General features: G+C 37.6%; 1 protein-coding gene across 2 annotated transcripts; it reads right to left on the reverse strand.

The window, feature by feature from the left end:
• Positions 1 to 268: 268 nt before the first annotated feature.
• On the reverse strand, positions 269 to 23,783 carry LOC132140615 (cytohesin-1-like). 2 transcript variants are annotated; one of them, XM_059549440.1, is made up of 13 exons: positions 23,543 to 23,783; positions 14,498 to 14,580; positions 11,838 to 11,902; positions 11,100 to 11,166; positions 10,885 to 11,003; positions 9,152 to 9,232; positions 8,572 to 8,684; positions 7,678 to 7,826; positions 7,289 to 7,400; positions 1,478 to 1,554; positions 1,291 to 1,359; positions 1,005 to 1,159; positions 269 to 390 (listed from the first exon to the last, which is right to left on the reverse strand). In XM_059549440.1, the coding sequence occupies exons 1-13, from the start codon at positions 23,568 to 23,570 to the stop codon at positions 312 to 314; spliced, it is 1,197 nt and encodes a 398-aa protein (XP_059405423.1). In that variant the 5' UTR covers positions 23,571 to 23,783; the 3' UTR covers positions 269 to 311. The 2 variants fall into 2 exon arrangements, with proteins under 2 accessions (XP_059405423.1, XP_059405432.1); XM_059549449.1 differs by lacking the exon at positions 23,543 to 23,783 and adding an exon at positions 19,049 to 19,207 and having other exon boundaries at positions 1,478 to 1,556; positions 7,288 to 7,400.
• Between the last annotated feature and the right edge of the window lie 284 nt (positions 23,784 to 24,067).

The following is a 24,067-nucleotide window of genomic DNA, read 5'->3' on the forward strand; positions in this document are numbered from 1 at the left end:
TGTCAGACCTGCTGATTTCAGATAATGCAAGAGTGTGCGCGTGTGCAAGAGACAAGAGGCATAGAAAAACAACAAAGGGTATTTTGGTTAAGCATCAAGAAAAATGTTCTCTTTGGGGGTTTCAAGAAAGCAGCAGCAAGACTTCCTTCCTTCCTACACACACACACACACTTGAGCTGAGCGAGAAGATGTTTAAAAAGAGATGCTTTTCTGCTGATCCGGTCTGGATTGTTTCTGAAGCAGGGTTTTTCTTTCTCTCTGCGTGGTAGTTCCAGTAGCCCTGAATCTGTAACACCAGCGTCCTGAGCAGCTCAGTGTCTCTTCATAGAGGAGACCTTCTTCTTCCTCGCTGCCAGCACCTCGTAGAAAGGATCTCTACTGATGGCCGCCCTGGAGATGAAGAGGTAAAATATTATGAGAACAACTTCTCTTCTAATGTTAGAGCTAGATACTGCTCAGTTGTGGTTAAATAACCCTTAATGCTTTCTAATATTATCAATTTGACTGATTCTGTTGGATGAGAACAAAACATAGGGCCAGATTCATTAAACAGGGCAAATAAGCATTAGAGGACATTTCCATAAAAGTGAAAATTTAAAATAAACACCTTTTCGATCTGATATGTTGATGAGGGAAGAAAGAGAGAGGAATGAGTTCAGCAAAAGACACGTTTGTGGACAGAGTTAGTGTAAATAGCTTCTGCCAACAAGATGGCTATTTGAGCTTAGTGTAAAAAAAACACACTAAAACATAAATATCACAACTTAAATTTACATTAAATATTGACTTATTTCATTATTTGAGAAAAAAGTGAGAGATATGATGAGAGATACGAAACTATCCCAGCTATGTAGGAAATCACTTATGTGGTCAGTTATACATGTGTTATTATAGAAAAATACCTGACTCCAAAATGGAAATGATCTGGATCTGACCACAAATGAATATTCCGTGAACATAAATGAGCTGTATTTAAACCTGAACATCCCTTGAGTAGCACTCACTTAATGCTGTTCATCCACTCGTCTTTCTCCTCGGTGGTGGGAGCGGAGATGCGGTAGAAGGTGTGATTTCCTTCAACGACCCGTCCGTCTGCCTCGGTCTTACACGCCTTGATCACCTGGTCCTTATTGTCAGGGATGAAGAGCTCAAAGCAGTTCTGAGAGGCAAACACATGCAGACAATCACATATCTGACCACCAGGGGGAGACACGCTGTCAAACTGTCCCAAGATAATCAGGAAAAGATCCTGTCTCTGCAGTTTAGAAATAGCAGAGAAAGAAGTTTTACCGGCTTCTTGTCCTCCACTTCACGGATGCTGAGGTTTTCCAGGGGGATGATGCCTCTTGGTTCTTTATCCTACATGAAAAGAGACACAAATGAAGACGACAAAAACGGTTTTGCATGTCAGATATCACACACACACAAAAGCCATGAATCTCTCCATATATCAAGTTATTTTTTCTTCAGTACTTACAGTAGTGTATTCAAAGTAGTAAAAGCAGTTATCTGTGAGAATGAACCACCGTCTTTTCCAGGTTTTGACGCGTCCCCCTGAGGAACAGAAGCTGAGAGTCAGTTTTCTGTGTGATGAGAACCGTGCAGCTGAAGAGTTGAGCGGCAGAAGAGCAGACAGACAGATGAACAGACGATGAGAGCTCTTCTACAGCGACTCCATGTCCAATAAGGCCCAAGCACAGCATTCCTTACCAGCAGCAGCAGCAGCACACCATGCTCAAACCATCCACGGTCCAACACACTCCACGAGCTGTCCTTCACAACTGACAGACATCACCTGAGCGTTAGCATTTCTCTTAAACCCCTGCTCAAAAACTCTGCTTACCTCCGAAAGGACCAGCCAAAGGTAAAACGTGTTTAAACAGAGCAATATAAATATAAAAGAACTACTTGATGTTCGCTTTCCAGAAACATGTGAAATACACACAGGTTGCCATTCCCCGGAACCGTCTCCTCCTCATTATTTCTTGTCCTCTCTTTTATATTCTTAACAGTATAATCGGCAAAACTGTCTAAATATTAATAAAATGTACACTTGAATGGCAATGCCTAAAACTTGTTCATTTTTTACACTTCTGGTTAACACAAGCTAAGGAAATGCTAACATTTTATTTGAAAACATACAAAACATACAATATACAATACAATACATCAATAAAACTTTTATGTTGACTTAAAAAAAAGGTATTACTAGACTTAAGTCCTGTTAACACCAAGAACGATATAAACTATAAGAACTATAAAGTTAACGATATTAGCATCCAAAGCAGCAAATGATATCGTCTGTTTATTCTAAGCGCACGCACGTCGGTCGCTTTAAGTTTTGATTGGATGTCCATGTTTGTATCGTGCATCAGCTGGAAAATAAATAGTTCTGAAAATGTTATTATTATCGTTATAGCTGTGGTGTGGCCTCTGCTATTCCTTAATATTGAGAATGTTATCGTTATCATTATATTTATCGTGCTTGGTGTGAACGGCCCATTTAAAAAGTCAAACAGGCTTTGATTGTGAAAACCGAACAGATAAAGTCATGGTGTACTACATTTAGCTTTTTATTTCTGGCGATTGTATTTAAGCTTTGAAACGTTGTTCATTTGTGAAGATTATCTTATTTTCTTAATAACCCGAAAGCTAATTGAAAACACTTTGTCACGGTAACCCGGGTGATGCAAACAACTGGACTGGCCAACAAAAGTACGCCAACACTGGAGCGCTCTATTTGGCGATAATAATGTTAAGCACCTAATTAACTGACAGACTGTGTTAGTAATATGCTGTGACAAACTCTGAAGGCGGATCAGTGCAGTACATTCTTAAGCTCACATTCTTGGGACATTTTCCCACGTCCCTCTCTATATAACACAGCGCTCAGTGATCCGAGGATGACCTTTGACCTGCACCACCCTCGTTTCCTCTGCAGGGAAACCTGATCACACTGGCAAAAGAGATGCAAACAAAGTACAGCCAAAAACACATTTAACTGTGTTTAAGTGTACTTGATGTCTTTAGACACCTTTAAGTAAAAAGTAGGACTAATTTAGAATTTATTTTATTATTTTTGTCAAATCTCATGTTCACTATGCATTCATTTGATTAAAAAAAAACATTATTGTGAAATATTATTACAATTTAATGTATATATTAGCAGCAATACTAATTGATAACTGAGCAGTGGATCTGCATATTAGATTTATTTCTGAAGCATCATGTGACACTGAAGACTGTAGTAATGATGTGGAAAATTCAGCTCTTGACATCACAAGAATACATTACATTTTCAAATATATTGAAATAGAGAACCAATCTTAAATTGTTATAATATTCCACAACATTGTATAATATTTTACTGTACACAACATTACACAATACTTCAATGTATTATATTATATTATACTATATTATATAACAAAAAAACATTTAAAAGAAATTAACTTTTAAAATATATATTTTTTACAGCAGTGAAAAAATCATATTGGGCTATAATTACATGTAAAACATAAAAAATCAGCTTCAGCACAAAATCCATCATCGTGACAGGTCTAATGTTATTCAATTAGTTTTCTATGCAATACAGCACACAAGCAGGTCATGTCAAGCACCCAACAGCATTTCAAGGATTTCTGCTAAACAGGAAATGATCCTCTCGCACTTCAGACTGCCATTGTGTTCTAATGCTGGCATGAGCGAAAAACAAAACAAACACGAATCAGAGCAGGTGAGGGTTTCTGAGCAAGCTGATTGGCTGATAGAGTTATCGGATGTGATTAATGATCACTCCAGCTGCGGGCGTTCGGCAGAAACAAGGAGGCAGACTGACTGATTGACAGACACTGGGTGAGTAAAGGGCGTTCCTAAACAGGTCTCTGATGTGACAACAAAAAGGCTCAATCCTTCATTTCTTTTAGAAATCTTTTATTATACTAATATAAGTGCTTATCTCCTTATATTCTTGACTAGATTATGGTTTAATTTTGATTTCAGTGATTCAGGAAAACCACCCTGACCCAGCATCCTGGTGGTGAGTCCGATATGACCAAGCACAGACACACACGCACACACATTTTCCTCAGCGCTGCAATCCAGCATCACATACACACACACACACACACACACACATCTACAGTATACTTTAAATACAGCATGAATAACAGCAGTCTTTGGTCCAGATGCAGTTTTCTGACTCAGTCTAACCAGACCAAACACCACATCCTGTTGCACCCCAGACATTCAACCATTAATGATTGAATATCATTTTAAAAGAAACAGTATACAGAGAAATAAACATTCTGTCATCATTTTGTTCCAAACCCATATGAAGTCCTTCAATAGAACACAAAAGACAATGTTTAGAAGAATGTCCCAGCTGCTCTTTTCCAAAATCTTATATAACCAAAATCGTATGTGCAACTTTATTTCACGATAACAATATTATTTTTGCTAAAAAGGTCATTTTTGCCTAAAATATGTTTGTCCTGACCATTTTAGATTTTCTATTTATTTATTTTTTAGAAATTTTACAATTCTTGCACTGCAAAAACTAAAACTAAAAAAATACTAGCTTAACTCATACAAGAAAAAGCTCAAAAGTAAACCTATAGTAAGAAAATATGAACAATGTAAATTACTCGGGTCTATCTGTTTAACATCCATCTATAAAACAGACAACAAAACAAAAACTACAAAAAATTTAATGAAAGGTTAAAAACTGCATGGTCTTTTATACATGCATTGATTCTTATTAAATCAGTAATTTTCTCTTTGTCTTCTGTTGCATCATTACACAGACAGTAGCAGGAATTTTGGGCTGCCGTCACTTTAAGACCTAATGCACAAATCTAAAATAATGTACTGATACACATGATTTTCTACCTACCGAGTAATAACCAGCTGTGGTTTGTGTATTTGCCCATTTAAGCACAATGCTTGCATCTGAGAAGTGGTTTTTGTTCACATGCTTTGGGTTTGTTTTAGGGCTGTAGCTATGGAATATTTTAGTAATCGAGTATTCTAACAAAAAATCCATCGATTAATCGAGTAATCGGATAAAATGCGTTTTAATTAAAGTGCAATATTAATTATGCAAGAGAAAAAAAGACTCCTGGGTCTCTAAGTTTCCTTTTTTAGAAAAAAAAATATTTTTAATTTTTTTAAATGCATAGAATGCAATGCATACATCAAAAATAAACATTTAATTATTACCCATTGTTTCTCTGTCTGTACTTGTACTGTGAACAATGACATTAAAGTTGACAGATGAACTAAGTGCATTTAAGTGCCATTCAGTTGGGGTTTTAAATAAAGCATTTTCTGAGATGCACATTAAACATTAAACACATAAAACATTTATTTAATATATCTTTTAATTATTGAAAATTAAGCAAACTTAACTTTTTGGTAAACAAAGGGGATTTACTATTAAAAATAAAACATGGAAGAAATGTTGTGTGATTAAACCTTAAAACCTTTTATTTATTTTTTTTAGTAGGCTATGTACATTCTGCTGAACAGCAGTAATAGATATCTGGCAAATAATTGTCTTTAAACAGGACTTTTATTTTGACGGATTGACGTACCTTTACAGTTCTGTGTATGTGATGTGATGCTAGTTTTACTCAAATCAAACGGTCAAATGCTAATGAAGTTACTCTCATTGCAGTTCTGGTTGTTCATGTGTTCACATCTTATTTAGTGAGACAGCAGAAGCTGAAATCACCAGAGCATCGCGCGCGCTTCAGCATGAGTTAATAAAGGAAGTCGCGCTTCTGCTCCATTCATTAACAGAGAGAGTGCTTGGATGGTTTAAAATTACTTGATTTATACATTTTTGTAATTGATATGGCTTAACTGCAAAGATACGATAATCCAAAATCTGTAACAGTTGACAAATTTATATCAATTTATTGCAGTGTTTCGCTAACTCCTACATAAAATGAATCTGAATGGAGACATATGGCGTGTTCCTCAGGAGAATATCATGTGAGTTTGAAACAACATGAGGGTGAGTAAACGATGAGAGAAGTTTAATTTTTGGGTTGACCATCCCTTTAAACTATCCCTGTTTTCATTGGTGTTTGTTGGGCTCCGCTCAGACTGAGAGGAAACAGAAAATACTGCAGCTCCCAAAGTAGAAATGACACAGAGATGACATTTCGAACACCACAGCAAACAGAGAGAGGTGCTCTTCAATACGGTGGTCACAAAATCAAAAACCTAGCACCCGCCACCACGCAGACACAGGGCGGCACATGGACAAACATCGCTAATTCAATTAATAAAACGAGCGAACAGACAAACATGTAAAAACTAGAGTAAAAACTCATGGAAAGACAAACCCCATGGAAAAAAATGAATGTACCTATAGCGACTAAAAACATAAAGAGGAGACAGGAAGCAAGGCTGATCACCAAAAGCACCTGAGAGCGAGAGATGAGCGATTGTGTGGGAATAACAGGTGTACATACCTCCTGAGGGAAAGACAACAGCCAAAATCATGGGAACAAACAAACAAACGAGGAAGAAAAGGAAACAAAAATAAATAAATTAAATAGGATATCATTCTCCCCACACGCTGATCAAAGGAAGAACGTGTGCATTTCCTGTTGCTGTCAATTAGGGAGAACCATTCCAAAATAAAACGGGATAAAAGTACAAATATACACTGCATAGCATTCAATTCACAGAGTTTAACACAGCTTTTTCTGTTCAAATCAATGAAAAGGGAAAATGTCTCGGTGCAGTTTTGTTTTCAAGGGTCTTTAACCATTTTCAGATCATTTTAAGCATGGTTTATAATAATATACTATACTAAAATACTAATGAAGGTACTTTGTTTTGATGCTTATCAAAACTATTTTATTTATTAAGTCTATGAAGTCTCTACAATGCTCTGAAGCTGTGACTCTCAACTAGACGGCTTTCAAGAACTAAAAAAGTGTGATTTATAGACCTGGAAAATCCTATAAATTAACAAAATTCAACTGCTTGGGAATTTTTCTACATTTCACAAAATGCACTCATATATATGTTCAATCTCAAGCAGTTGATTCATTGTGATCATGAAATGTGAGAACATAGGGGAAAAATGCTACTGTATAATCTGATGTGTAGAAGTGTTGTGAAGATCATAGAAATGGGCTTTCTGGAAGTGTGTGTAAACCTTAAATCTCACACCCAGTCCATGTGTTTCGAACAGGACATCTCTTACTAAAGTTTAAGTGCATGTGAAGGTAAAAATGAATCCAAATTTTACTCATGTAGTCCCACCTACCCAGTTTGAGAAGCCAGCCCTCTCTGTCTGGGTTGAAGAAAGTGTGTGTCAAGTCATTGCCGTCATCTTCAGGGATTTTGAAGGGTTCGTTCTTGATGCTCTCATATAGATTCTGCATAAATCAGAGCAAAATACTATAAAGCCACAAATATCCTTATATGGTGAGACAGAATGCAATAAAAAGTGTGTTATTTATTCAGAATGGTTGGGCAAAGTCCTTTAGAAAGCCTCTAAGACCAGAAATGAGGAAACCTGGTCTAAGATAGGGATGCATATATAATACATTAAGAACACGTGAAATAAACATCACTTAGAGAAAAACACTACAACAACAATATAGCCTAAATACGTCTCCAGACATAAAAAGAAGAGAGAGCGAGGAGACCAACCCTGAGCAGCTCTTCTGGCAGGTCTCCTCCATCATTAATGCCTCTGTTCATGGAGATGAAACGCTCCACTGTGGGCTTGTCCTTAACGTTTGGGTTGTGAAGGCTGGTGTTTAACATGATGACGGCGAAGGACAAGATGTAGCATGTGTCTGCAAAAAAACATGCTGTTCGTCACAACCATTTACAATGACATTCAGCACCTTTCCATCACTGCCGTTTAAATATTTCATGTTCATACTGTAAGTCGAATGAATATGGAAGCCCGTTTCTGCCACTGAATAAAAAATAAACAAAGGTTATTGTGAGTTTTTATCTCACACTTCTGACTTTTTTCAGTTGCAAGCTATAAAGTCAGAATTGAGACATAAAAATCAAAATTGCGAAATAAAAACGTTTTTCTGGTAATTCTGACTTTTTTTTCCTCACACAATTCTAATTTTATAACCTTTTTTTTTAATTCAGTGGCGTAAATGGGCTTCCATAAATGAACGCTAATAAGTAGTGGTATAATAATGAAGTTACTGAGGGTGAACATGACATCCAGGAAGTGTCTAATACTTACACAGCAAAAGACCAAAGAGAGAACTTAAAGGGTGTGTAGGTTAGCAATGTGTAAATAATGTGTGTGAGGGCATTTTAACAACTTGCTAGCATTTACACACAATAACATTTTTAAATTCCATGGAGATTTCTTTTAACTGTGTTGGAAATATAAGCTAGAGGGGTAATCTAATTGATTTAGAGAAGAATGCCTCTGTCCACTTCAATATTTCAAACTGTCAATTTGTGAGCTTTACTGTGGAACAGTATTGACAAAACACAGCTCATTTCTTGGAAATGCTATAAATGCAGGATTGAACACAGAACACAGACTACAATGTAAAGCAGAGCCACCTGTTGACTGAAAGACTCCTGGGTTGCATTGACAGTAGCGCTGGGCAAACGCCTCCATCATTCTGTCAATCTTCTGGGCCTCACCAGGAAGTCTGAAACTCCAGAGAAACTGCCTGTGTGGAGAAAAATATAATAATGATATTTAAAACACATTATATACCAGGACATTCAATATGTGTGCGTCAGGATCATAACAAATAAGCAATGTGATTAAATTACACATGTTTCTTGTAAAATAGATTTTATATCTACAATGAAATACATATTTTAATACAGTAGTTACAGTAATCATATAGTAGTATTTTTGTAAATATTTCAAACAGCTGTTGCCACATTATGATCTCATTATGTTGGTGGTCTGATATCGCTGATATGACAGCTGATATACTGGGATACTGTACCCAATACAGTGTGTTGTCTGCTTACTGCACACAGTGGAAAATATAGTAGGTCTTTCATAATTCCAAATGTATCACTTCCACACATTATACATAATGCATGTTATTTTCTAATGAAAAGAAGGAGGTAGTATGCCATTGGGAACATTCCAATAGAAACTGATTGAGCCCTTGAGGTTTACCTGAGAGCCTGAACCAGGTTCAAATCTGTGAACTCATGCAGCTCCACAAAAGCGTGAAGGACTTGGATATTGAAGTCATCCCTGTTGAACAAAGCGAAAATGAGAAAACCTTCATTTTTGATTCAAAGATGAGTCTAAAGGGTTTGTAATGACATGAGGGATGAGTAAATTACAGACTTTTCCCTTTTGGGTGAAGTTTAACTATCCATTTGAAAGAGTGACTCACCCACAAATAAATATCATGTCATTTTTAATAACACTCGTATTGTTTCGAACCAGTATGATGTACTGTACTGAAATGTACTTTGTATAAAAGTTCATAATTTAGTCTCTTGCATTATTCAAGTCAAAGAGGACGTGGGATCATTCAGCACTGCACCATTTTATTTTTCAAAGCCTTACCATTGACCCCTCTACAAGCAGAAGATGTGATATCCCTCATGGGGATGATGGCAATCTTGATATGGTGACAATGCACTCACTGAACAAAGCACCACAGACCCCTCCCTAACCAGAGGAGCTGTCTTAGAGAGCCCTCCTTTCCATTTCCTGACTTTTTCAGGAGCCACACCCAGACTGAAGCAGTAGAGAAAACAAGGAAGCAGTGGGAATGAATCCAAGATGAGACAAAGAAGGTAAAAAAGGAATTCTTGTGCATATGCAACCCAGCCACTAGGTGCTGCCCAGTGAACTAGAACAACACGCCTCTTTAAATTACCGAATTTTAGTCCCGTTTAAGTCAACATTCCTTCAATATGAATAAATGCTAATCAGAAAAAAAACACATTATCCCGTATCTCTGTACAAATTGCAGTAAGCAGATGACACCGTTTTACAGGAATTTAGTACAAAGACTGGCTGACAGATATTAAACTAATCTAATGTTTCTACTTATGGTTGGTTTAAACGTATAGAAGTAATTTAATGCTGCTTACAAGTTTTAAAGTCAAGATTATTCAATGATATTTTATTGATTCAAATTATATTTAACTAATTCAAATATGCAGCTCCAAACCAAAGGATTGACTTGTCTTTTGAGACACGTCACAGTAGGGGTTGCACAGACTAGTCGACTAGTTGTCACGCTTTCCAAGCTTGACGTCGACTAGTCGCTGGTCCTATAGAGGGCGCAACAGGATAAGAAATATTTGAAGGACTTCCACATTTACACTCTTTCTAACAGTTAAAATGACAAATGTATATAAATGTATACTCTGAAAGCTCCGCAAGACATGTGTGATTAAATTACTGGATGCTCGAAATTGAACGGGAGAATGCACATTCTAAAAGGCTTATTTTACAGGTAAGATAATCTAATGCGCTGCTGCACTGTAATGCACACACATAGGCTACCGACAGTAGCTTGCATTGCATTTTTCATCCGGAATCTGTTTGATCAGTAATTTTGCATAGGAGGACAACATTTCCCCACACAGATTTTTCATCATGAATTGACCAGCAGAACGCTGTTTGGGATGAAGCAGATTTCTGTGGGAGCGGTGATTTGTGTGCATCTCCACACTACTGACAGTGGACACAATGGACCTTTTAACAAGTGAAATTACACTAATTTCAGAGTCTTAAAGAAAGAAAGATGGATAGACTGCAGCTACCGATTAAAAGCTTGAACATTGAAAAAATGACTTTCAATAGTCAATCATCACTATCACCACTGGATTCCATCATTTTATTTTCTATTGAGTATGGACATGCTCTAATATCCACACGCTCACCTCTCTCCCAGGTAGTCTCCTATTGCGGTCTTGTTAAGACCTTCACCCTTGTAGAGAAAGCGTGCAATGTCTTCACTGGTGTTCTTCACAAGGTCATTTTCAATGAGGAACTGGATCCCCTACAAAAACACATGTATTGAAGTACTTTAGCCTTTAAAAAAGACAAATGATATAAATGAATTCAGTGAATATGCTTTAATAGACTGCTTAATCACCTTTTTGGGGTCCATGTTGAATTTCTTGCGGCCCATTGCCACTTGTTTGTTCCTCTGCATGTTTTTCCTGCAGCGACAATAATGATTTATGATGTTCATAAATGTTTTTTATGCCCTTTTACAAAATATTTCATAAGGTTTATTTCATATACAGAAGGAGTGTGCCATATCAGACCATCCACGATAAGACCAGTATACATTTTTACATTATAAAAAAGTGTGGTATCAATGATATAGTGACGCAATGATGTATGCCAAATATATGTTCCCAAACCCTAACGCCCTGCAGACCAGGCAGTGTAATTAGGGTTAAGTAAGGGGTAAGTCACTCTCGTCATAAATATCGTTATCATAAATATTCTTGAAATATCTTAATGGATTTTTAAGGCTATATCCCCCACCCCTAATATACAGCTATAATGACATCCTCCATAATCTGTGAATGCATCCAAATGTGAAACTGAATTAAAACGTGTTTTCCCATTTTAAATCAGCTCCATTTGTTTTAGTTTCTTTCTTTCTTTCTTTCTTTTTTTTAAAGAGTACTGGAATCGTTTTTAAATCTCACAGAAAGAAAGATGCTGACAGCGCTCTGGAAAATCTATATGGTGCTTCAGTTTGCAGAATTACAGATTGTGTAGCTAGATGCTAAGATGCTAGTCAGATTTGACCTTACGAATGACTCACAAAGTGGAAGTGAAGTGCGTGTGACTAGTCTGTCAGGGGATGCCCACTCACCTTTCCTCTGTGGAACCCAGGTTCTCGATCTCACTAGTCACTTCGGCTATCTCATATTTCAGACGCTGTGGTGAGAGGACATGAGATGGTTCAAATCAAACAAGACTTCAGAGATAACAATAACAATACTATAGTGGTTGATAAAGATGAGAAATGGAACATAAAGACGTGCACATTCTGTTTGGAGTTGTGTTGAGAGTAAAGCAACCGCATTTGCTTTTACAGTAACTATGGCCTAAAAAAGAGCGATGTAATTTTTGGTCTTCAAAGAAAGCTAAAATCAGCATGAAGCAACCAAATCAACCAGTCAAGGTTGGCTGTTTAAACACACACTTGTCTGTGCATGATTAGGACGATGTGTAAAGCTCTATTAGAAGAGAGTACTGTGGCTGTCCCACCTCACCGAGGTCTGACATTAACAGCTTAAATCTAATTCCTGTGAATTAATCGTTTGCTCTAGACTGCTCTGTTTGATATAAATGTCATTAAAGGAGGACAACTGGAGAGTGGCCCCAGAGTCAAGACTAGAAATTGGATTATTTTACCATGTGTTTGTAGAGATAAATGGAGTTAGGATACAGGCCCATCTCTTCTGCCAAGAGTTTAGTAACAGTCTGGAGCCAGACCGGTCCTGAGGTCAGACAATGAAGAGCTTTCACTCCTCGTATTAATTTTTCCCGTTTAATCATAGTGGTGAAATTCGCTCAAGTGTTTATTCTTGTCTGTTTATATATCTAAAACATTCACTAGCAAAGAAAAGGCTGTTTTGGATTTCCCAGACGTTCGTCTTCCCAAAGGAAAACAGAACCATTTCTGTTAGAAGACCTTAAGTTTGTTTTAGAGAGGGCAGGGAAGTTTTCTTTAATTTGTTAAACTGTAAGAAATTAAACATTCCCAAGGAAAAAGTCATTTGGAGCAAGTATGTTGTATACTGAAGGTCAGTGCCATGACAGATTGAATTGATTTGACTGTGTCACAGTAGTAAAGCTGAAAATGATCAGCCTTCAGCTTGTCTATGAGTGTCTTTTCCTAAACTATTTCGCCCTGTTCCTGTCAGCTTGAGTCATTTCCTATTTGGACAAATTGTTTTCATATTTAGTGAATTACTGGTCAGATTCTACATGATCACCACTTACACCTCATATATTGTTTCGATTCCTGAAGTTCTTAAATAGGAGCTAAATAGCATAAGATGAAATAATAATATAACTAATGCCTTTATTTATTTAGTTATTTATTTAAGCAACTTGGCACATTAATACAGAATGTGAATGCCAAAGAAAACCTTTCAAAATAACTAGCAAGAGTACAAAATGGGACATCAGTCTGTCTTTGTTTTACTATAACTTGCCATAAACGTGTGACCACTGGGGAATATCGAATGTCGAATCACCATAATAGGGATATTTCAAATTTCTAAATCTGGTTTATGTCATTTTGTTAGTTGTTTTGTTGCTAACAAGGCACTGCTTGCTTTAGCAAATCTCTGATGGGTAAATAAACATGTGCTTAGGCCTAAAAAAAAAATTTGTTTGGTTCCGGTTTCCGACCGACCCTGTCAATTTATGTGCGACCCAAATTTATTTTATGAGACTGGGGAAGAACGGTCTTTCACACATCGTTAATTAAATTACAGTTTCCTTTAAATGCTGTTTTACACTTAAGTAATCCGTTAAAAACCATTAAGTATTGCATCAAAACCCTTTAACTGTCAATTCCTAAAGTGAGCTATAACTTAAGGTTTGGAAATCGTAACATTAAGAGAAACACGGGGGGAGGGGGGAGTCAACAATATATCGCGGAACAGAGAGGGCACTGACAACATGCTGACAGAAAGGACATTAACATTACCAGCTTACTTTTAATATGAAACAAAGTCTCATTTGGTTATTTCACCTTTCAAATGTGGTCATTTTTTAAAGAAATGTAAACAATAAATACCGTTTTGTGGCTCTTGAATGTGTCGAACAGATCGCTGTAAGTTAGATCATCAGTTAAAACTAACTGATCGTCTCTTGCTTCTAGTTAATTTATAGCATCAAAATCAAATAAACCACATAAATGAACACAACAAAGAATGTTGTTTGACTACAAAAAGATGTCTGTACACTCCGTTTTTCAAGTTCAAATCCTCCATGTTAATCTACTATGAGATCGCCTGTCAAACTCCCGCGAAGGCTTTTTGTGTGTGTGTGCGTTTTGCGTGTCTATGGCAACAACAGACTTTAAACGGGAATACAGAATCACTGTCGTAAAAAAGTACCGGTACTGACATTTAAAATCAGCGCGTGTGTGTGTGTGTGTGTGTGTGTGTGTGTAAAACTGCCACTGGAGAATAAAAAATAAATAAATCCCTACCGACCAATGACCTCAACTGACAACCAACCGGAACCAAACTTTTTTTTTTTTAGGCCTTATGAATAGTTAGTAAGGTAGTTGTTAAGTTTAGGTATTGGGTAGGATTAGGGGTGTAGAATATGCTCATGCAGTCTATGTGCTTTAAGTACTCATAAACACTCAATATGTTAATAATATGCTAACAAGCAGCAAGTTAATAGTGACAAAAAACACTCTCAAACATGACTTGTAGCCTCTGCTACACATTTAGCTCATATCAGAGCTGGAGCTGAATGAATGGTTCACTCCGGTTCTTCATTTACCTGAATGTCGTCCAGCAGCTCCTGCTTTCGCCGGCGGATGTTTTCCAGTTCTTTCTGCTCCTCAGGCGTGAGGTCGTCAGGCACTGAGGACAAGAAAAAAGAAACCATGAAAAAAGTGCTGATATTACAAGCTAACAGGGGTGATATGGTAAATCAACACAGCAGTGAAATAAAAATATTACTGTAAAGAAGCCTGTTTTTTTTCCACGGTTCAACAATGTGATGAATTATGATATTGTAATCTGATAAAGAGGAGGTTGAGTAGTTAATTGTAAGCTGCTCCAAATATGCAACAGTGGCACAAAAGAGTAAATAAAAATATCCGTCAATACCTGCAGATGTCCCCAAGAGACTCAAACGGATCCAAATGACAATGCACAAATCAATGAAAACCCTCCTGAGTCACAGCAGACCAGCAAACCTGGCTAAATCATGCCTTCAGCATCTCAGAAATGGGCTTCTGCTCTCTAGCCAGACGCCACAGTGTCCTCGCAAACTTTAATTCACCATGTGACTGCTAGATCTCACTCACAGTATCCTCCTGCTGTAGCCATGGCAATCCATCACTGCCTCAAACCCCATCTGTGAGGGTGCCGAAAACCACACATTGAAACATTCAGCTACTGATTGAAACTGATTAAAACTCGGAGCTTTCTGCACAGGCCATCAAAATTATTGCGTTAAACTTACCTGCTGAATAATTCTACGATAGTGATAAATAACATGGTTATAAATCACAACTGTAAGATAGACTACTACATGCATTAAACCTGATTATCTACAGGAATTCAAATGACTGAAACATAGCTACAGATTTATAGGAAGTACATATTTGCACAAATTCTTTGTTCAGACTGGGTTGAAGCACTAAAAAACCCTCTGAAACTTTAGAATAATGAACCTAAAAACACAATCACCAACAATGCACAAATACTGCACAGAATGCATGAAACCTGATGAAACTTGATTTAAGCATGTAAAAACCCTTGTAATTCCTGTGAGTCTGAGGGAAAGACATGGTGAACCACTTCACATACACACGGCTGTAGTCTGTCTCCTGTACTGACGCAGTTCGATGATGGAAAACCCCTCAAAATCATGCAAGCTACCAACAGAGACATGTCACAGTTCTGCATTCTTCAGCAATGAACAGTGAAACGAGGTGAAGAGAGAGCTCTGTGTTTGCTTTGCTCAAAAAGCCCACATGAGAAGCATGAATTCACTGTAATGCCACAGAAGGATGGCTTTCCCACACAGGTTCTTTCCCTTTACTGTCTAAACATCTTCTGGAGTTTTTTTTTTCTTTTCCTTGGCACAACCGCCTCTGACTTGCTCACTAGGGGCTGTAAGATGTAAATGCATGATTTCCTGTAAGATGCTTTTAAAAATCAAATTACTTGACATTAATCCAGACTGATTTAGCACAGCTACAAAACTGATAAACGATGCAATCTCAGTTTAGGGCTGCGGGATCAGATCAGGTCTCAAATGGAATAATTTCAATAACAATCAGGCTGTTAATCAGATTCACCCATACATGCTACAAACAGCCCCCACACACAGCTAAACTGTCAAGAGTCACAAACAGAACCAGTCATTTCACTCTTTCTGTCTCTATCCATCTTATTTTGCAAACCGAAAGTAAACCTTTTTCTGTCAATGTGCAAGACATTCAAATGATTAGCCACTAGTGCAGTAAATGGTAGAACTATTGGTACTACAGTTAAAGGTTATGGCAATTAATAAAATATAAGCAATACCATTATGAAATGAAAAGCCGTTAATTCGATTTTTTTATATTTTTATTTATTTATTTTGTACATTGCTGCATTTAGTATCATATTTTAGCATTATTATTTTGGTAGCCATGGAAAACATGGAATATGATCAAATAAGCCTAAAAGCATTTTCATTAGTGGTCTCAGACTTTGAGGAGCTTCTCAGATGTGCTCTAAATAGTGGTTGCGTATAAATATAAAACATATTCCAACTAAACAAGAGAACGGTAACTGAAGATTCAAAGTGCCAAAGCCAGCATCTTTCGTCTTACATGCCCATGTCCTGGATTTGTGAAACACAGCTCAGCTGGTTTGATCAGGGTGTTATCCAGAACATGCTCTTCTGCTTATTCACTGATCTGGTTTATCATGGGCTTTTCGCTGACATATTTAGTGTGCATGCTCACATTTCTCCTCTGAGGAGTCTTTATTGATCTGCTTGTGTGGTCTTTATTTTAGGCCTGAACAGTGAAGACTCTTTTGCTCTGATTAGTCACTAAAGCAGCTCTACAGTTGTTCAGCGTGAATGGAAGGGTGGGGATCTTCTTAATAGGCAGAGGCACCATAACCCAGCTAAGAAAACCACAATTACCCAGAGCCTCTTGACATAAACAAGCCCTTGAAGACCAAGCCCAATTTCCATCTTGTCAGAATTGGCACACACTTATTTTCCATCCAGAACCACTGGAGAACTCTCCTCTCAAAGTCAGAAAATTAATGGTCGAGGATCTCCTCTCATGGATCTAACCCAGTTTAGCTTGCGCCTGTGGGAGCCCAAGGCTTTACGGTAAAGTAAAATGCCCATAAATAAGCTTGAGTGCTATGAATTTAGTAATGAATGACATACAGAGACATACAACCTCTCCAAGTGCTCCTGTTTTTATTCCTGATCATTGCAGACACCTCCAGTAACGGTAACAGAATTACATTGTTAAGGCAACAGACATACATACCAACAGCTGGATGACATTTGTCTTGGGGATTGGAGCAAGAACAGTGGTACAATCTACAAAGAAACTCAGAAGCTCAAGGCCAGAGTGTAGAAGGTTCCAGAAGGTTCTTCTCCAAAGATCAGTACGCAAGCTTTTAGTACCTCAGCACTTAAGGGAGACTATGCCTGCAAGTGTGCAGTAAATCTCTTTGAAAGAATGTGGTGAATGGCAGCGGTATGGCTTAGTGTGGAGAACTGTAACATCACAGCAAGAAGGTCCCTGGTTCGAATCCCTACTGTGTGATGTTTCAATGGGTTTTTTCTGTCCTTAATTACTCACCCTCACATTGTTTCAAACCTGTAAGACCTTCGTTCATCTTTGTAACACAAATTAAGATATTTTTAATGAAATCTAAGAGCTTTTTGACCCTCCATAGACAGCAACACGAGTTGCAGAAAGGTAATAAGGACATCGTTAAATAGTCCATCAGACATCAGTGGTCCAAACGTGAAGTTACCAAGAATAGTTTTTGTGTACAAAGAAAATGAAATTAATGACTCTATTCAACAATTGGTTCTCTTCCGTGTCAGCCTTCAATGTGCATTCAAGAGAGTACCATGACTCATGTATGTCTAAAAGTTATTATTTTTTACTTTTTGTTTGCACAAAAAGTATACTCATAGTTTTATGAACATAAACTATTTTAACGATGTCGTTACTACCTTTCTGGGCCTTGAACGTGGTAGTTGTGCTACTAACACACAGAATAACACATAGAATGGCCCTTGCAAAGGTACTGACACAAACCTGAACTCTAGTAGCACGACTCTAAAGCCTCTTTCACACAGAAATTCTGGAAAATAAATGGATAATGTGTCCAGGGATTTGTCCCGGGATCATTTGATTGTGGTTCAATCACTATGCCAGTGGTTTTCTGGAATCTGTGTGTGTGTTCATACCTTCACAAACATCCCGAAAACACACGTGACATTACGATGTGGCATGTAATGTGATGGTTCTGGCCTTTGTTCACACAGAGCTCGTTCCGGGACTGAAGCCTGCAATGTTACTACGTCCCCAACCCTGTGATTGCGCTAACACAGAAGGCACTCCGGCAATTTTCCTGGACCAACGTGCAGAGGGAAAGGGGATTAAGAGAATGAAATACTGGGAAACATGCACTGCATGTATAGGGTCATTGTTCAAAGCACTGGCCTCACTTTAATGGAGCGGGGACCAATTCTAACCTGCTGAAAAACACAGAGTCCAGCATTTCCAAGAGCCGCGGGGGACTACTTGGCAGATAAACACAGAAGCAGTGAGAAGATCATTGATCACTGAACTCCATAAAGCCAAAACTGCAACTATTCTCTGGAAAAATTAGATGAAACCTTTCTTCACATCACTTTTTCAATCAAACATATCTTGACAGCGTATCACACAAACATCCTTGGCTCCAGCTGACCACATATTTTCTGTCCTCACATTCTTCATCTAATTAGTGCTCATGCAACTCCTCACAGACATGCAATAACTCTTGTGGACGGATGAAATGAAGGTGATGGTTGGCCAGTGACATAGCAGGAATGGAACAGAAGCCACGTGCCTCTAACCTCACATGCTCAATAGACACTAATAACCACTGAGAGTTTGCTCAAGTCCACAAATGATCCTTCTAAATGCCATAAAGCCACTCGATATTTAAGACAGACATATTACAGACACTCGCATTCAGTCTACAGCACAGAAAATGTAACATGTCATACTTGAAACATCGCAAAGTCTCAACATTTCCAAAAACCCAGCCAAGTACAGCCATTAAAGTATTAAAGCAAACTGACCTGGTTCTGTAATTTTAGTGAACTCAATCTGTCTTTCTGATATCCGACCACTTCTGTTTGCTCTTCTTCATTTTCCAAGTTAGCGACACAACCACAGATAAACTCAACCCAGACTACATATCCAGGTAAGGAGCGGCAGTCGATTGTTTAGAATGACAGAGACAGCAAACTGAGGAACAGGAAGGCACATTTCACATACTGCTGAAGTCCATGTGTACACTCCTCTCCATCGCACACTCTGTCTATCTCTCTCTCCTCCCTCCTCTCTCAGACATTATGCCATCACAAACAAGGAAGCCCCATCTAGTGGTCATTCTCAAGTCTTTATTGCTGTTGTTCACTCCTAATTTGTTGTTCAGCACATTTTACAGATCCAGTTACTTGGCCCCAGTTATATCAGTGCCAGCCAAAGGACAAAGACAACGATATGTGTTTTTTTTTTATCATGTTTAATTTATAATTTTGTCTCATATTGTCATTCTGGTCACATTGCACTTTCCACATTCAACTCTCAGGACATATAATCTGACCAACCACAGTTTGCTTGATTTAGCTGTAGCCCATGTACTTCCTATAACAGTCTCTTGAACACTCATTAATATTTTGCAAAGCTGCATTATATTAGAGCTATATTACCTTGTTGTCTGAAGGGCGAGCATGGGAGGAAAGGTCATCGGTCTCACACAGGCCAATGAGTCACATTCACGTCACTCACACGGAATATTTTTAGTGTAAATGTAACACTGACGTAGTTCAAACAGAGCATGGCACTATCAATGAAAAAGGTCATGGGTTTCTTTTCCTTGCAAGGTCCTACAAATTTATTTCGACACTAAAATACCATAATTCTATTGTAAAAAAAAAAAACAGTTAATTGGTTAATTGTAAATTCCCTTACTTAATATACAGTGAAAAACTATAATATATCAAATGGAACATTCCATGTAATTTTACAGTAAAATACTGGTACATTTAAAGTTTTTGAAAGTTTCTCATTAGTTATGCACAATTTTATTTTAATTTGTGTAGCTTGTTTCAGAAACCCTCCATCTTCCCCAGCTCCACCTATATAGATCTGCTACAAGGTGATCCATGTATTCTATATGGGGGTTATTTCATGCATGTTATATTTGTAGCAGAAATATATTTCTTACATGCTCACAGCAGCATGTTGTGGATGTACTGGCAGTGGCAAGCCTCTGTACTTAGATGTATTAACTTTAAATGTGTTTTCCTGGAATCCATCAGCTTCAATGCGTCCTGAGAGCATATTAAATAAGTCAAGGGCAGTACTCCAGAGAGATGACACATTTCTGTGTCATACACACTCTTATTCAATATCAAACGACTCACGTGAGCGAGTGAAAGCCAGGGAATAAGTGCACCAGACATAAGCCAAAAATAACACAAACAACAACAACAGACTGTTTCAAGCTGAGGAAGGAAGACTAACTTATTTTTATCATATAGCCTAGCTAAACAATCATGGGGCAGCAGAGGGTATTCCTCCAGATCTGATGTGCGATCTGTGAGGCACAGCCCAGAGTAGACGGGCCGCTGTGCTGAGCAAACATCCTAAAGCTCTGTAGAGTAAACATCCTACTGTTCATGTGAACAAATTAAAGCTCTCTGATAGTGACAATTACCCTGGGAATTAACAGCAATTATTCACAAAATTTTTATTTTTGAACATGTTCTACATTCCTAATCCTACCCAATACCCAAACTTAACAACTACCTTACTAACTATTAATAAACAGCAACTTAGCAGTTTATTGAGGGAACATCCTTAGCTAATGGTTTGTTAATAGCAAGTTTTGGACCTTAAAATAAAGTGTGACCACATTTTTTTTTATTTATGAAGAGGCATTTAGCCACTGCTTTTTATAATATGTCTAAAGAGAATGAAAATTATGTCAAACATAATGATATCCCTTGATTGTATTGAAGAAAAGCAGCATGAATATTCAGTGAAAGTGAAGCAGTGGGTTTCAGCTCTAGGCTTTATGTAGGCCAGTTAAACTGGTAATGCAGCACCCGCACTACTCAACAAAACAGTTCAACCGTTGTCTGACATAAGCACAAATTTAATTCAGTAGCCTACCCAAACTGACCCGTTTAACAAAACCCACCATCCAAATGTTTTGGAGGGCTCCAGCACAGCTATTACATGCATCATAATCACACACAATGACTTAAATGTGAAACACGATATTAAATAATACAAACAATGAACATAATTAGATTTTTAAAAATGTATTAGCTATTTAAACCCACAGTTCATGGGATGGGGTAATGTCATGTGAGAATAGAAAAGCATCATCCTCATACTGTTGATGACATTCTTGAGTTCACACTTAAGCTCTATGTATATCATGCTATACATAGATGTCACTGATAATAAAGTGAACCAGTCTACGTTTACATGCACCCTCATAATGCAATTATAATGAGATTTGGGCATTCCCTCATTTAAACAATAATTTAATCAAACTTATCATTAATAAGTGCAGTAACCATAATCATAATAACACGTGGCCTATGCGGATTTTAATCACAATTAAAGGGCATATGAACACACAATACCATAAATGAACTACGTGACATTCCGAAACTTTCCATCACTGTGCTGTGATGGCAGAAATCGTAGTAAAAATAACCACTTTACCAAATTCAAAGCTTCTTAAAAATTGCATGTTAAACGGGAGCATCGATGTTTGCTCATGTCATATAAACATCTACAAAGTCTGATTAACACAACTTTTGCTTGATTTTATAAATGAAGGATGAATGGATTCACTTATTTAAAGTGACAGTCAAGAGCATATCACAGATGCTTGCTGTCCATATAGGCTAAATATACCACTATAAACATCTATGTCCTGTTTATGTATAGATGATAACAACTCCGAAACACAGTCAACATCCCACATGCCCTTCACTTGCTAAACACAGGAAGTCATGTGACCACAGCGGTCACAAACGGCACACAGACAGGAAACTGAGCAGAGCTGAGCTGAGAAAGTAAAAATCAATACAACCACATTGTACACTGCAGCTCAACTAACTCAAGTCAAACCCTAATAATATTAATCAGCGCTGCATTTCCCATGATCCTTAGCTGCACTAAGTTTTAAAGGGCAGTGAGATGGAGGCTTCTTCCTGCCGGGGTTCAGTTTAAGGTGACATTTCCTGTCAAGTCTCTTTCTCAAGTGGGGCTTTAGTCAGCCCACACCCTTACTATGGGAACGAGCTCCAACCAGATGTACTTTTCAACACCCAGCCATACTGCAATAGGAAATTACAAGTATATACAAAAACGGATGATCTGTTAACCAATATATTTCAAACAGACGAATATCAATATTTCATGAATATTTATTTAAATTAAAAAGTATAGGTGGAAAAAAGTACAGCCAGTCCTGCTGTGAAGTGCGTGGTGTTATGTTTACATTAATTTGTTTAGCATTAATTATAATTATATATTAGTAATAACATATAATAATTATAATTATATATCAGTAATTATACCCTTACATGCTTTGGGATCAAACATAAATTTATGAAAGCTTAAGAAACTGTTTACATGCTTTTAAAGCATGTAAACAAGAAATGCTCAAGCAAAGTTGCATGTTGTGCTTTGTGCTTGGGCCAAAATGTATTCTGTTGAAATTCTTCCTTCGTGGATGGTTCTGGGAATGCTTGCAAAGTGAAAAAAAAAAAACGTTTTACGTTGATACGTGATAGTCAAAATCTGGCTATGCAAGATTGATATATAAGCATTCAGCATTCTCCTAGAAAACATCCCAACCCCCTTCAACGAACCCAGACAGCTGAGCCACATTCCTCACCATCAGACAACAAGTGTTACAAACACACACGTCTGCAACATGTTACAATATAGTAGAAGCGAGGACATAGTTGTCAAAAAAGGTTTAACACCCATCCAAAAACAAACTTTCTACAGCGATAAAGCACTAAGTAAGTAAAATAGCATATCTGCATTTGCACATAGACTATTTTAAATAAGGATCATGATAGAACAATAAAACACATTCATAGTGCATTACTCTTCACAAAATAACAACCCAGAGCTACAGTATGACAGCATTACACTCATCAGATAGTTATTGACTACCCTCAAAACGTACGTTTTTTGGTGATTAAGCTATGAAGCACACTGAAGTTAAAAGTGTCAACATGTGTCAGAACATATCGCTTGAGAACCGTAAAATAAGATTTACCATCATGTTTATTTAAATAACAGTTTGTTCCCAACTAAATCAAAACAAAAACATTGTGAACATAAAACGCTTTGTAGAAGAGAACACATGTCAACTTCTAAATGAGTTAAAGACCTGAACAGTGAATCAAATGTGAACTTATTGTAATTTATCTCGAAAGTCACACTTGACAGAGGCAAACAGCGCGTGTTTTAATGAAGAATGAGTTTAATGAAGCAAAAGTAACATCTGCTGATCGTCAGTCACTCACCGACACCGTCCTCGGATTTCAGCACCATCGCGCGCTCTGAGTCTGTAGTCACTCGATACCGTAAATAAATCAACAGAGGGTTCAAAATATCTCGCGTTACAACAACAACCCAACTTTACCGTCAACTTTCGACAACAGAATCGGGTGTTTTACATAACAGTCGAGAGCGGAAAGATTGCGGTCGACGAAGGGTGTTAATCCGTGAACATGGGAGTGTCTTTAACCGTAACAGGCCAATCCCGAGCGCGTACCGAGACCGAGAGGAAAAGCGACTGAATCAACCCGCTTCCGACACGGAACGTGTCTCAAATCCCGGCTCAGCCACTCACTCACTCAATATACTGTTGCGGCTGTAATAAAACGCGTGAACATGGTCGGTTTTTGTTATATTACCAATAAATGCTCAAATTCGAGCATGAATGCATCTGGAATAAAGCTTTTATTTGTAAATATGATAAATGAGTAACTTTTGAACAATTAAAAACGTGATATAGCTACAGTAGCCTAATTTCTCTCAGTTTTAAC

This window comes from Carassius carassius, chromosome 1, assembly GCF_963082965.1.
Source record: "Carassius carassius chromosome 1, fCarCar2.1, whole genome shotgun sequence".
Lineage (NCBI taxonomy): Eukaryota > Metazoa > Chordata > Actinopteri > Cypriniformes > Cyprinidae > Carassius > Carassius carassius.